Here is a 15500-nt window from a genome sequence, read left to right on the forward strand (position 1 = left end):
CCCCAGAACAACTAAGCACAAAAGATACTAGGAGACAAGCAGACACCTACCCAATATCATGGAAGCAGACACTTTCTCCAGTTCTACTGAACATGTAAGCCCAGAAGGCAGAACATTATACCTCATTGTCTATCCTCCGGGGAGCTGAATAACCAAAGGGAATTTCCTGCATCAGGGACCAGAACTATTTATCTCACCTTCATCGATGTCAGGGGGCAAACCACCAACGAAAACCTTTCGGGAATACCGTTCTCCTTGTTTCCCATTCTGACTCAGAGCTGGGGAGTTCAAGCCAGAAGAGAGAGACTGGTCACCCTGGCTGTTGTCAAGGAAGCCATCTTCCACAGGAAACAGAGCAGATCGACCTGTGGAAAAGAAGATGGTCAGTAGCTGACTGCACATTCCTCATTCTGTGCTAAACCCTCCGTTTCCGAAGAAAAAAGAATTTCAAGACGTATATTGTATACATTTCTCTGACAATAAATGTACCTATTGAAAACAAGGGAGGAATGAGATGGGGCTGACATCCAATATGACTGGAGGGAGACACTCTTACCTCGATGTCTGGACCATTCAATTATTGTCTAGTGACAAGCTGCTTCACTCCTTCCTCCTTTCCACTACAGACTCCATCACTGGCAGAAGATGCACTAAGTGTCAAACCCAAACCCCTTCTCATTCTTCAAAACTCTCCTTAAAACCAACACCCCTGGCCGAGCTCCAAGTCACCTGCCCTATATATGGTTCAGTATTCAATCTTGTTTGAGAATCATATGATAGAGTCAAAGAGTCATAGAAAAGTACAACACAGAAACAAGCCCTTTGGTCCATGCCAGACCATTTAAACCGCATACTCCCATGAAACTTCATCACAGGTACAACCTTCCCCACCATTGAGAACATCTTCCAAAAGGGTGGTGACTCAGGAAGGTAGTGTCCATCATGAAGGACCCTCACCATCTGGGGGCATGCCTTCTTCTCATTACTAACCATCAGGGAGGATGCACAGGAGCCCAAAGCCGCTCACTCAATGCCTCTTCCCCTCCAGCGTCAGAATTCTGAACCCATGAACGTTTCCTCCCTTCTACTCAACTGTACTGCCACCACAATACAACAAAATGGCATGATACACACACACACAATGGCCACCTCATTAGGAACAACTGCTCATTAATGCAAATCTCTGATCAGCCAATCATGTGGCAGCAACTCAATGCGTAAAAGTATGCAGACATGGTCAGAAAGTTCACTTGTTGCTCAGAACAAACATCAAAATGGGAGGAGAAAATTTGAGCCAAGTCACTTTGACCATGGAATGACTGTGGTGCCAGATGGGGTGGTCTGAGTATCTCGCAAACTGCTGATCTCCTGGATTGTCATGCACAGCAGTCTCTAGAGTTACAGAGAATGTTGCAAAAAAAAAAACAAAAACAAAACATTCAGTCAGTGGCAGGAGCGAAAACGCAGTATTACCGAGAGAGGTGAGAGGAGAATGGCCAGATTAGTTCAAGCTGACAGGAAGGTGACAGTAACTCAAATAACCACAGTGGTGTGCAGAAAAGCATTTCTGCATACACAACACATGGGACCTTGAAGTGGCTGGACTCCAGCAGCAGAAGACCACAACCAGACACTCAGTGGCCACTTAATTAGGAACAGGGGATACCTAATAAAGTGGCCACTGAGTGTTTATTACAGATAATCTGCCTGATTCTGTAACCATTCCCAATTGCTCTTGAACTACACAGTCTACAAGACTATTTCAGATGGTATTTAAGAACCAACTAGGAAGTAAATGCAGTGACAATGTGGCAGATCACTTGCTGTAAAAAGCTTTGCGAAAACAAAGGTGGCTTCACAACACAGATTTGCCTGCATTCCTGTCATGGCACTTTGGCCCACAATACTGTGCTGACATTTTAACCTACTCCAACATCAGCGGCTAATCAACCCACATGTCAACACAGAACACAGAACATAACAGAACAGTACAAACACTCCATCCCGCAATTTTGTACTGACTTTTTGACCTACTCTTATGATGAAATCTAAACCCTTCCCTCTTACAATCCCCTCCAATTTTCTATCAAACATGTGCCTAAGAGTTTCGTAAATGTCCCTAATGTACCCGCCTCTACCACCACCCTGGCAGGGAGTTCCACACTTAACACCATTCTCTGTGTAAACTTTGTCACATGGTGTGAGCAGAATCATCTGCAGCTTAACGTGAAAAAGACCAAGGAGCTGGTGGTGGACCTGAGGAGGGCTAAGGCACCGGTGACCCCTGTTTCCATCTAAGGGGTCAGTGTGGACATGGTGGAGGATTACAAATACCTGGGGATACAAACTGACAATAAACTGGACTGGTCAAAGAACACTGAGGCTGTGTACAAGAAGGGTCAGAGCCGTCTCTACTTCCTGAGGACACTGAGGTCCTTTAACATCTGCCGGACGATGCTGAGGATGTTCTACGAGTCTGTGGTGGCCAGTGCTATCATGTTTGCTGTTGTGTGCTGGGGCAGCAGGCTGAGGGTAGCAGACACCAACAGAATCAACAAACTCATTCGTAAGGCCAGTGATGTTGTGGGGGTGGAACTGGACTCTCTGACGGTGGTGTCTGACAAGAGGATGCTGTCCAAGTTGCATGCCATCTTGGACAATGTCTCCCATCCACTCCATAATGTACTGGTTAGGCACAGGAGTACATTCAGCCAGAGACTCATTTCACTGAGATGCAACACTGAGCGTCATAGGAAGTCATTCCTACCTGTGGTCATCAAACTTTACAACTCCTTCCTCAGAGTGTCAGACACCCTGAGCCAATAGGCTGGTCCTGGACTAATTTCCACTTGGCATAATTTACTTATTATTATTTAATTATTTATGGTTTGATATTGCTATATTTCTACACTATTCTTGGTTGGTGCGGCTGTAACGAAACCTAATTTCCCTCAGGATCAATAAAGTATGTCTGTCTGTGTAAAAAAAAAAGTACCTCTAACATCCAGCCCATACTCTCTTCCAATCATTTTTAAATTATGCTCCTTCGTATTAGATGTATGGAGTCAGAGTCGTAGAAAAGCACAGCACAGAACCTGGCCCTTCTGCCCATCTAGTCCAAGTCGAACCATTTAAACTACTTACTCCCAATCCACCTGCACTAGAACCACAGCCCTCCATACCTCTACCCTCCATTTACCCATCCAAGCTTCTCTTAAACGTTGAAATCGAGCTCGCATGCACCACTTGCGTTGGCAGCTCATTCCACACACTCACAGCCCTCTGAGTAAAGAAATTTCCCTTCATAGTCCCCTGAAACTTTTCAACTTTCACCCTTAACCCATAACCCCTAGCTGTGATCCCACCCAACCTTAGTGGAAAAGCCTGCTTGCATTTACCCTATATATAACCCTCATAATTGTATATACCTCTATCAAATCTCCTCTCAGTTTTCTACGTTCCAAGGAATGAAGCCCTAACCTGTTTAACCTTTCCTTATATCTCGGGTCCTCCAGACCCAGCAATACCTTGTAAATTTTCTCTGTTTTCTTTCAAACTTATTTACATCTTCCAAATCTGCACACAGTACTCCAAATTAGGCCTCACTAATTTCTTGAACAACTCCAACTTATCATCACATCTCCTGTACTCAATACTTTAATTTATTAAGGCTAATGTGCCAAAAACAAATGAGAAAAACATAGAAACCCTACAGAACAATACAGGCCCTTCGGCCTACAAAGTTGTGCCAAACATGTCCCTACCTTACAAATTACTAGGGTTACCCATAGCCCTCTATTTTTCTAAGCTCCATGTACCTGTCCAAAAGTCTCTTAGAAGATCCTTTTGTATCTGCCTCCACCACCGTAGTTGGCAGCCCATTCCACACGCTCACCGCTCTCTGCATAAAAAACTTACCCCTGATATCTCCTCTGTACCTACTCCCAAGCACCTTAATTAAACCTGTGCCCTCTCATGCTAGCCATTTCAGCCCTGGGAAAAAGCCTCTGACTATCCACACGATCGATGCCACTCATTATCTTTAACACCTCTATCGGGTCACCTCTCATACTCCGTCACTCCAAGGAGAAAAGGCCGAGTTCACTCAACCTGTTCTCATAAGGCATGCTCTACAATCCAGGCAACATCCTTGTAAATCTCCTCTGCACCCTTTCTATGGTTTCCACATCCTAAGAGATTATCTGCAGATGTTAGAAATCCAAGCAATACACACAAAATGCTAGATTAACTCAGCAGACCAGGCAGCATCTATGGAAGAGAGTACAGTCGACATTTTGGGCTGAGATCCTTCATCCTGATGAAGGGTCTCAGCCCAAACATTGACTGCACTCTTTTCCATAATGCTGCCTGGTCTGCTGAGTTGCTCCAGCATTTTGTGTGTTTCAATATGCCAAAGGTTTTCTTTACAACCCTATCTACAGGTGATGCCACTTTCAACAAATTATGGACCTCTATTCCCAGATCCCTTTGTTCTATCACACTCTTCAGTGCCCTACCATTCACTGTTTAAGACCTACCCTGGTTTGTCCTACCAAAGTACAAAACCTCACACTTATCTGCATTAAATTACATCTGCCATTTTTCAGCCCATTTTTCCAGCCGGCCCAGGTCCCACTGCAAGCCATGATAGCCTTCCTCACTGTCCACTACGCCCCAAATCTTGGTGCCATCCACAAATTTGCTGATCCAGTTAACCACATTATCATTCAGATCATTGATATAGATGGCAAACAGGAAAAGATCCAGCACCAATCCTTGCAGTACTCCACCAGCCACAGGCCTCAAGCCAGAGAGGCAACCACCTACCACCACTCTCCGCTTCTCCCACAAAGCCAATGCCTGATCAGATTTACTACTTCATCCTGAATGCCGAGCAAGCAAACTTCATAAAGTATTGAGTACAGGAGATGTGATGTTACATCAGAGTTGTACAGGCATTAGTGAGGCCTAATTTGGAGTATTGTGTGCAGATTTGGTCAACCTCCCATGTGGGACCTTGTCCAATGCCTTACTTAAATGTCAACCCTGTGAGAAGTTTTTTGGCTATCCATCTGATCTATGCCTCTTATCATCTTTTGGATGTGGAAGGAAACCCGAACACCTGGGAGAAAGTCCATCTTTTCACAGGGAGAACAAAAAAATTCTATTTGTTAAGTGCCTGAGGTTGGAATCGAACCTGGGTGACTGGAGCTGTGAGAAACTGAGATTATGCCACTGTGCCACCCTACAAAAGAACCTAATACGAGTCGTTGAGGTAACAAGGCAACTCATTATAGGGAGATGAGGTTTAACAGGATCCTTGGGACATTATTATGTCACAATATCTGAGTCTTTCCTCTCACAGCCCATCAGTTTAAGAGGAGATCTGTCGGAAGGGTTGAATGGTCTCTTTTTGTATTGAGAGGTTTTAAGATGGTGGTGGGGTGGGCAGCTATCTCAAAGACTCTGAACTTCCTGTCAATGGTCATCAAAAGGAGCCAAGTTGCTCCTGTAAGGAAGAGGCTTGGAAGGGCAACCTCTGCTCAGGGATCTGGCCTTCTAACAAGCACAGGACTAGTGGGGAGCAACAAGACAGACAAGAGCCAAAAATAAAAGGGCCAGCGACATCTTTGCTAAAACCACCAACAGAAATGGAATCATTGCCAACTGAGCTGAGGTGTTCAAATCCCGAGGCCATTCCTGAGCTGCTACCACACTGTTCCACTGGCCTGGGTTCGATCTCAACCTCGAGCGCTGTCAGTGTGAAGTTTGCACACTCTCCCCTCTGACGCTATGGGCATTTCCTTCAGGTGGTTTAGCTTCCTCCCACAACCATAAAGATGTGTGGGCTAGTAAGTTAACTGGCCTCTATAAATTGTCCACAGTGTACAGGTGGAGGATTTTGGGCGGAGAGGGGAGGGCAGGGTGCTGAAGAGACGCTGGAGGGATTAATGTAGGATGAGGGTAAATGGGTGCTCAAAGGACTGACATAGACCCAGTGGGTTTCTGTGAGGGAGGGACAGTAGTGTAGTGGTTAGCACGTTTTACAGTACCAGTGACCCAGGTTCAATTCTCACCACAGCCAGTAAGGAGTTTGTACGTTCTCCTCGTGATCACATTGGTTTCCTCTAGGTACTCCGGTTTCCTCCCACAGTCTAAAGAGGTTCCGGTTAGTAGGTTAACTGGTCACTGTAAATTGTCCCGTGATTAGATTAGGGTTAAATAGGTGTGTTGTTGGGCCAGATGTGTCTGTTCTGTGCTGTAACTCAACAAATAGATAAATAAATCGGTGACTCCATTACCTACTGCATTACGTCCAATGGACTGTAAGAACACAAGTTGTTCTTTTGCGCCATCACAATGAAATAGATGCAATAACGTCAGAGAGAAAAGCAAGATCAATTCATCCAACAAGCCCCATCAAGAGGTTACCATTCAGCGAATGTCTGCGATTGGACAGAAGGGAGGGAGGCATGAGAAAGGAGGGCCGTGCGTTTCCATGGGACTCACTTTTAAGTGGTTCCTGCTCATTCTGCAAGATGTCAATCAAGGAGTTCTCCAATGAGTGCATGTTGAACGTGTCATAGGGGTGCGTCCATTCCTGAAATCATTAAACACAGAACAGACAAGAGTCCATTAAAACGAAACAAGCCAGAACTGCACTCAGCAGAAACATTTCTGATAGAAATTGTTATAATCTACACCTCTGGGAAGAGCTGACCTCTGGAAGGCCAAAGCTCTTCAAAGTTTAACACAGCAAGAACCCGGATATAATCTGAGTTAATCCCCCTTCCGGAATTTCTCGTCACCAAAGACACCACGACTTTTCACAGAACTATCATCAGGTATGGAAGCTTCTGCCAAGTTCCCTGAATGAATTTAATAAAGAATACTTCTATATCGAGAATTCTGTTGGCAGCTCTCTTATCTCCATTTCTGGTGGTGCAAGATGCATTGACAAGATCAAAGTACCATGTGTCAGCTAGCATGTCCTGTGCAATTCGGATGGTGTGCTGAAGTGTCGGGGTACCATTGTTTGGCCGTGATGTTCAACTAAGTCTACATATCTCATCCGTGGTCGATTTAAAGTTAGGGAAGTACACTGGAGCACTGGTTCTGCACTCACACCAAAAATCCACGCCTTAAAACAGGCTGTGTCAGCTAAAACATACACTAAATGCTGGTGGAGCTCAGCAAGTCAGGCAGCATCTATGGAGGGGAAGTAAACATTTGACATTCCAGGCAACCGTTTCGTTCCCTTCTTTGTGAGTCCTGATGAAGAGTCTCAGCCCAAGATGTCGATTGCTTATCTCCCTGTGTAGATCCTATCTGAAAGCCAACACAATCTTCTGACGACTCGATGTGAGGTCTCAATGAAGGCACAAAACCTCGACTGTTTATTCCATCCCGCCCTCCTTACTTGCTCCCTGACCTGCTGGGTTCCTCCAGCACTTTGTGTACGTTGTTCAAGATGTCCAGCAGCTGCCAAATTTCTTGTGTATGTGTTAAGTGGAGTGTAAATTGGCAGCAGATTTTCCCTACATTACAATATGCTTCTCAAATATTTAACTGCCCATAAAGTGCTTTGCGACATCCTGAGATCAGGATTGTTGCAAGGCATCTCTCTCTCTCTCTCTCTCTCTCTCTCCCTCCGTCAGAGCCATCTGGGTCTCTATCTTTCTCTTTCCTCATCCTTCTCAATCTCGCTCCCTCCCACCTGTCTCTTTGTCTCTCCCTCCTTTCCCTCCTCTACCCTCCACTAGCAATCACTCTCCCTCTTTCCCTCTACATCATCCTCTCCCCTTCCCCACCACTATCATTCCCTCTTCTCTCTCCATACCAATTTCATTCTCTTTCGCCACCCCCTCTTCACAATCAGTCCACCCTCCCTTCACAATCAGTCCACCTCTCCCGCCCCCCCCCCCCCACCAAGAATACTCAAGAGGCCCTGACATTGCAATAAACATGGCCGAGATACAAGTGAAGAACAGAACCAGGCTGAAGCAGTAAGGAACACAGTTATTGACTTAAGTGACACAGAACCAGGCCCTTTAGCCCACCTTCCCATGCTGACCCTTTCTGCCCATCTACACTGATTTCCATTTGCCCTCAGTAAGACAATATCCTTCTATGCCTTGCCTGTTCAACTGTTATTCTGTACGTGTGACAATAATAAACAATAAACCACTTAAATGTAGTAATGCATCTGCTTCAAACCACCTCCCCTAGCAGTATATTCCCAGGAGCTGCTTAGCAGCGTAGTGGCTAGTGTAACGTGATTACAGTGCCAGCAACCCAGGTTCAGTTCTGCCGCTGCCTGTGAGGGGTTTGTGCATTCTCCCCGTGAACGCTTGGGTTTCCTCCAGGGGCCCTGCTTTCCTCCCCCAGTCCAGAGGCGAACAAATTACCGTAGCCACGTGGGTGTAACTGGCAGCACAGGCTCGTTTGAGCTTGAAGGGCCCCTGAACGTGCTGCATTTCTAAATTTTTTTTAAAGTTCCAGGTATTGGCCACTCCTCTGTAAAAGAAATTTAGACCCCTTTAAAACCTCTTCCTCTCATCTCAACCCTATGAGCTCTTGATTTTGGTCGCCCAACTTCGGGGGAAAATTACCATCTACCCTATTAATGCCTCTCAGAACCTTATATGCACCAATCAGGACAGCTCTCAGCCTCCTTCACTGCAGGAGGCAGGAGACCTTACATCAGCTTGAAGCAGACTTGGTGCTTCCACCAGCCTGTTGAAACGGGGAGGCACCTCTTTTCAATGTCTCCCATTTCCCTGCCAAAGAATCCAGTGCTGTGCTGCAAACGAACCTCTCTCAGGATAGTCGCCTTGTCTCGGTGAAAAGGCTTGTGAGTTCCTGAGATCCCGAGAGCACAATGCTGTCTGGCGTTTAGCCAGATCCTAGTAAGGTCACCCATGGTAGTAAGGTCAAGGGTGCAGTTCCAGACAAAGAACAATCCAACCAAGGCTCCAAGAGTGGAGCCTGTGGAAGGTGATGACACATCTCTGTGGAGTACTCCCAGTTCCATGTGCTAGTCAGGACAGAAATAGGATGATAGTACAGATGAAAGAATGGCTGAGCAACCAGTGCAGGGGACAGAGTTTCAGATTTCTGGATCATTGGGATCTCTTCTGGGCAAGGCATGACTTGTACGAAAAGGACAGGTTACACCTAAACCCGAGCAGAACCAATATCCTGCAGGCAAGTTTGCCGGCGCGGTTGGGGAGGGTTTAAACTCATTTGGCAGGGGTGGAAATGAGAGTGATACATTTAAGGATGGGGCACTGGTATACAAATCGATGCAGTGTGTAGTGAGACTGTGAGGAAGGACTGGCAAATGAGAGGGCCAAATTGCAGTCAGTAGGATGAGTTGAAGAGCAACATGGGGCAGAATTGAAATGGGTGATGAACACAGGCCTCCAAAGAGTAGCCAGGATGTGGGATGCAAATTACAATGGGAGGTAGAGAAGACATGAAGAAAGGGAGATGTTACGATAGTCAGGGGAAAACTTCAGTACACATGTTGATTGGGAAAAATCAGGTTGGTGCTAGTTCCCAAGAGAGGGAATTTGTAGAATGACTATGAGATTTCTTTTTTTAAAGAGCAGTTTGTGGTTGAGCTCACTAAGGGAAAGGCAATTCTGGATTGGGTGTTGTGTAATGAACCAGAGTTGATCAGGGAGCTAAAAGTAAAGGAGCACTTGGGAGGCAGTGATCATAATATGGTAGAATCTCCCCGCAGTTTGAGAGGGAGAAGATAAAGTCAGATGTTACAGTGGAGTAAAGGGAATTACAGTGGCATGAGAGAAGAGCTGGCCAAAGTTGCTTGTAAGTGAATACTATCAGGTATGACGGCAGAACAGCAATGGCTGGAGTTTCCGGTTGCAATTTAGAAGGCGCAGGATAGATACATCACAAAGATGAATAAGTATTCTAACGGGAGGATGAGGCATCAGAGGCTGACAAGGGAAATCAAATACAGCATAAAAGGAAAAGAGACAGCATATAATATAGCAAAAATTAGTGAGTTCAAAGATTGGGGAGCTTTTGAAAACCAGAGGCAACTAAAAAAACCATAAAGAGAGAAAAGATGAAATATGAATGAAAACTAACCAATAATATAAAAGATTGTAAGATTATAATCTGAGATTGTGAAGAGTAAAAGAGAAATGAGTGGATATCGGACCGCTGGAAAATGATGCTGGAGAGATAGTAATGGGGGGGACATAGAAATAGTGGACAAACTTATTAAGTATTTTGCATCGGTGTTTACTGTGGAAGATACTAGCAGAAATTTGAGTGTCACAGAGCAGAAGGTGGATTGTTTCTGTTACTAAGGAGAAGGTGTTTGTGAAGCTAACAGGTCTGAAGGTAGAGTAGATGAGTCACCTGAACCAGGTAAGACTACACCCCAGGGTTCTGAAAGAGGTGGCTGAAGAGATTGTAGAGGCATTAATAATGAACTTTCAAGAATCACTAGATTTTACAACGGTTCCGGAGGACTAGAAAATTGCAAATGTCAGTCCACTCATTAAGTGAGGGAGGCATAGAAAAGAAGAAATTATAGGCCAGTTAGCCTGACTTCAGCCCAGCTTGTTTACAATTGAATTCCAACGCTTACTTAGAGCAAGACCTTCGTCATAGTTAAAGCTGCCTCGCTCCAATTAAGAACTGGAATTCCCAACTCCAACCGTTAGGTTGCGAGGTAAGGTATAGAAAAGAGGTCTTGTTAGTCGACCTGCTCCAGAGACCCATGTTCAATCCCGACGTCTGGTGCTGACTGTGTGCGGAGTTTGCACGTTCTCCTTGTCCGTATGGGTTTCCCCCGGTGCTCCAGCTTCCCAATAACATGAGGGTTGCTAGGTGAATCAGACGCCTAGCGGGTAGGTAAGCATTAGTGTCTGTGTTGGAGATAATTAAAATGTGGGGAAGAATAAACTAAATGGGATTAATGATTAGATAAATGAGCAGTTGATAGTCATCGTGGACTAGATGGGCTGAAGGACCTTGGTCCTCCCTGTATCTCTCTGACTCTACTTACTGCCTGTTACACCACTGGCGTCTGGGCAGCAAGGAAGGTCCTCCATCTCTGGTAGTGCTCACGGCTTCCTTCATCATGCCAATAACTTTCTCTCAGTTTTCACTACTATCAGTCGTGCCAGCCTTGGGTGGAGACTCAGGAACACCACTGCACTCAGATGTAGAAGGTTTCTCCATTGCCGTTTCCACAACAATTTTGTTTTACCAGTCAGGGTTGCTAGCCCGGAGCTGAACCTCCGAACCCGGAGGACCGGTGGACCACTCTTAGTCTGGCCTCTGCCCTTTGACCTGTTTGGCATGGGTGACCCTACCAAGCATAAAGCCCCAACTCCAGCCAACATATCTCTCTGGGTCATTGAGACACGCGAGCCCCCAAACCCAACAACAAGGTTGTAGTCCTCTTGGAGGTCTCTGACTCGGCTGGAGTTATAGTGAAATGTTGGACAGGCTAGCTCCTTATTCCTTGGGAGGGTAAGAGACTGAGGGCGTGCCTTTCAGAGGTGTATAAAAACACGAGGGGTATACAAAGGGTGAAAGCTAACAATCTTTGCTCCCAGGGGATAGAACTAAAAACTAGGGGGCATCGGTTTGCGGTGAACATGGAAAGATTTCAAAGGAGTGTGAGAGACAACTTCTTCACCCAGAGGGTGATGAGTGTATGGAACTGGTTGCCAGAGATGTGATTGGGGGAGCTGCAATACCATTTTAAGGAGTGTGGATTAGTACGTGAATAGCAGCGATTAAAGGGATACAGGCCCAATAGCACGCAATTAGGAACAGCTATTGTGGTTAGCATGCGGGATGTGGGCTGAAGGGCCAGTTTCGATGCTGTATGACTCTGTGACGTGTGTGTGAGTGTGTGTGTGAGTGTGTGTGTGAGTGTGTGTGTGAGTGTGTGTGTGAGTGTGTGTGTGAGTGTGTGTGAGAGTGTGTGTGTGAGTGTGTGTGTGAGTGAGGGGGGGGGAGAGAAGAAGGGGGTTGTTTTGCCATTGTTGCTGTTGTTCTGTTTTGTGACGCTCTGCCAAGCACCATGGACAAGCTCCGTTGGCGCCAGATGTGTGGCAACACTCATGGGCTGCCCCCAGCACACCCCTAAGATGCATCAGTCGTTAATGCAAACCGCACATTTCACTGTACGTTCCAATGCACGCAGGTGATATTGAAAAACTCTGAACCTCGGTAGACATCGGCCTTGATTAAGTCTGCTCAGTGAAAGCCAGCTTTTCCTCTGTGTGTTGGCACACCTCACACCATCTGCCTCAGGTCTGTAGTAAGCTTCCTGTAGTACACCGAACAAATGCCATCAGTAAATCGGCATGCACACTTCACTGCGTTCCCCTTGGCGATGCAAACAAACCCACAGTTAACCAGCAAAGAGAAAGCCCTTGGCTTCTACCTGATTAAACATTCCACTCTTAAATACACTGCTTCTTTCTGTAAATCTCATGAGGACGCCAGATTTGCAGGATATTGAATCTCAATCTGCTTCGCGAGTCGATTGCTGACAGCTACAGATCTCACCCCAGGAATTTATCCAGTGTTGCCAGCTTGGTATTATCCTGACATTTTCAGCGGTTCTAGTACAGGAAGCTCTATGTTTTACGGCATGCACTGCCAAGCGTTCACTTTATGGCTGAAATTTGGGACGTCTGGTATATTGACCGATATTTATCCTTAACCAGCATCACTGACAGCACCTATCACATCGCTGCTTGTAGGTTTGTGCAATAACAAAACAGGCTAAATTTTCAACAGCAACCACACTTCAAAACTGGACCAGAAGGCATAAGAGCAGAATTAGGCCATTCAGCCCATCCAATCTGCTCCACTATTTGATCACGGCTAATTTGTTTTCCCTCTCAATTCTATGTTCCTGCATACTCCCCGTAACCTTTGACACCCTTACCAGTCAAGAGTCTTCAAATACACCCACTGACTTGGCGTCCACAGTTATCTGTGGTAATGAATTCCACAGATTCACCACTCTCTAGTGAAAGAAATTCCTCCTTGTATCTGTTCTAAAGGACGTCCTTTTACTCTGCGGCTGTGCCCTCTGGTCCCACAAGACTCCCACTATTGGAAATATCTTCTCCACATCCACCCTGTCTAGGCCTTTCAATATTCAGTAGGCTTCAATGAGATCTCCATCATGTTCTTCTAAACTCCAGCGAGTACAGGCCCAGAGCCACCAAACACTCCTCAGAGAAACACTGTGTGAGTGTTAACAACAGACACATCTGAGACGTTAAGCAGTAGTTGGGGTGTTCTCCATCTGGTTTTGGTTTCACTAGGCAGTCCTGAAGAGAAAGGTACTATAGAACTGCAAATGTGAAACCAAATTCAGATCCTGTCTCTTGCAATCTCAGATAATATAAAGGAAAAAAATTCTCCACCACATCATGTTTTTTTTTCAAATTCACTGGAGCCTCTACCTTGCCTTGTGCAGTAGCACTGGTGGAATAACCCTCAGATCGATTGACCTGGGTTCATTCCTGAATTCCAGTGCTATCCGTATAGTGTTATGGAGTTTGCATGTTCTTCCTGGGATCACATAGTTTTCCCACAGCTGCTCCAGTTGCCTCAAACATCCAAGGTAGATGAATTGCCTATCAGAGCTGTTCACAGCAATTAAGTGAACAGTACAAATTGGGGTAATTGACGGAGGCGAGGGGGAGAGTGAAATGGGATTAGAGGGGATTAAATGCAAATGGATGCTCGATGGGTGCTTAAGGTTCTCATAGCCGGAGGTGGAAATGGGCACAGACTCCCACTACCTATTTAATGCTCGCCATGGCATGCACCTCAAACAGCCTCTGACAACCAAGTCCAGCTCCTGGCCTTCATGTGTGGCTTAGCCTGGCAAAACCGTTTCTACGGACAGAAGGGACAAAAGGGATTACTGACGCCTTAAAACGAGTCGCTTCGGGCAGATGGGGCCCATCAGCCGTGGAGAAGGAACACTCTGATCTCAAACCTCCTACATCCTCTCATGAAGAAGGCTTCGGGAGTAAACCCGGAGGGAGAAATCTGGAACTGGAGTCCCAAAGGCAGTCCTACATCCGGTTCAGCTCTGACTGGCAACTCCCACTACACTGCTGGTACCAAACTGTATTGGTCTCTGCCGTTCCTTTGGGTTCATCAGATGCGTGGAGGGGGGAGCTTTCTACATGGGCAACAGCTTGCTCTCCATATTGTACTCTCCAGGCTCGTGTAATATATGTAGACAGCTAGGATGTAACAATCACGGTCAACCTTGACCCAAGGCGACCTCAGATGGTTGATGCAGGTTTGATGGGCCAATGGGCCTGATACAATGCTGTTTTATTCAACAACGAGGTTAAGTTTTAAATGAAAAGATAAAATTAATCAGGGCGGCACACTGGCTTAGCAGTTAGCGTAACACTTTACAGCAGCGATCGGAAGTTCAGGGCTCAATTCCCGCTATTGCCTGTAAGGAGTCTGTACATTCTCCCCATGACCGCGTGGGCTTCCTCCAGGAGCTCGGGTTTCCTCCCACAGTCCAAAAGCGTACAGGTTAGCAAGCTGTGGGCATGTCATGTCACTGCCAGAAGCATGGCCGCACTTGCAAGCTGTTCCTGTGTTGGTCCTTGACACAAACACATTTCGCTTTAATGTTGATGTACATGCGACAAATAAAGCTAATCATTGTCTGTTCTCAAAGCTGACTGGAAGATTAAGGATCCAATACGCTCAGCAAAGTCCACCAAAATTGTTTCCAGACTCAGTGAGCAAGTGCACAAGGCTTGTTAAAGCAGATCCAATTTTCATTTATATAGTACCCACACAAGGGTGTTACCAAATGAACTGTGATGCCAAAGGAGGCATCAGCATGGGGAACAAATGCATGGCCAAGTGTTGGGGTTTAAGCGCTTTCTGTTAGGTGTCTGAGAAGAGAGTGAGAGAGGTTGAGGTGAAATCCAAGAGCTTGGAGACGAGGAAGCCGAAAGCTCCGGCATCTGGTTCAAGTCCCTGGATGGCAACATCTCAGAGGGTCGATCCTGGGCCCAAAATTGATGCACTCACAAAGAAGGCGTACCGAAGGCTACACTTCATTAGGAGTTTGAGGAGATTGGTATGTCACCAAAGACTCCAGCAAATTTCTACAGATGTATCATGAAGACCACTCTGACTGGTTGCATCACAGTCTGCGACGGACGCATAGAATTGGAAAAAGTTGCGGAGGGCTGTAAACTCAGCCAGCCCCATCGTGGGCACCTTCAACAGGTGACGCATGAAGAAGGTGGCATCCATCATGAAGGATCCTTGGTACCCAGCACATGCCATCTTCTCATTACTACCATCAGAGAAGAGGTCCAGGAGCCTGCAAACTCACACTCCATGTTTTCGGAACACCTTCTTCCCCTCCACCGCCAGATTTCTGAACGGTCCATGAACACCACCTCACAATTGTGCTCTTCTTTCTGCACTATTCA

General features: G+C 46.1%; 1 protein-coding gene across 2 annotated transcripts in view; it reads right to left on the reverse strand.

Moving 5' to 3' along the window:
- LOC140734759 (cytoplasmic polyadenylation element-binding protein 2-like) overlaps positions 1 to 15500 on the reverse strand; it is a 71120-nt gene that overhangs the window by 43683 nt on the left and 11937 nt on the right. For both annotated transcript variants that reach the window (XM_073059220.1, XM_073059210.1), the window contains exons 2-3: positions 6511 to 6601; positions 198 to 365 (exon numbers count right to left, since the gene is read on the reverse strand). In XM_073059220.1, coding sequence (XP_072915321.1) covers positions 198 to 365; positions 6511 to 6601 — 259 coding nt within the window. The remainder of the gene's footprint in view (positions 1 to 197; positions 366 to 6510; positions 6602 to 15500) is intronic.

The sequence above is a fragment of the Hemitrygon akajei genome, chromosome 1 (assembly GCF_048418815.1).
Source record: "Hemitrygon akajei chromosome 1, sHemAka1.3, whole genome shotgun sequence".
In the NCBI taxonomy this organism is placed as follows: domain Eukaryota; kingdom Metazoa; phylum Chordata; class Chondrichthyes; order Myliobatiformes; family Dasyatidae; genus Hemitrygon; species Hemitrygon akajei.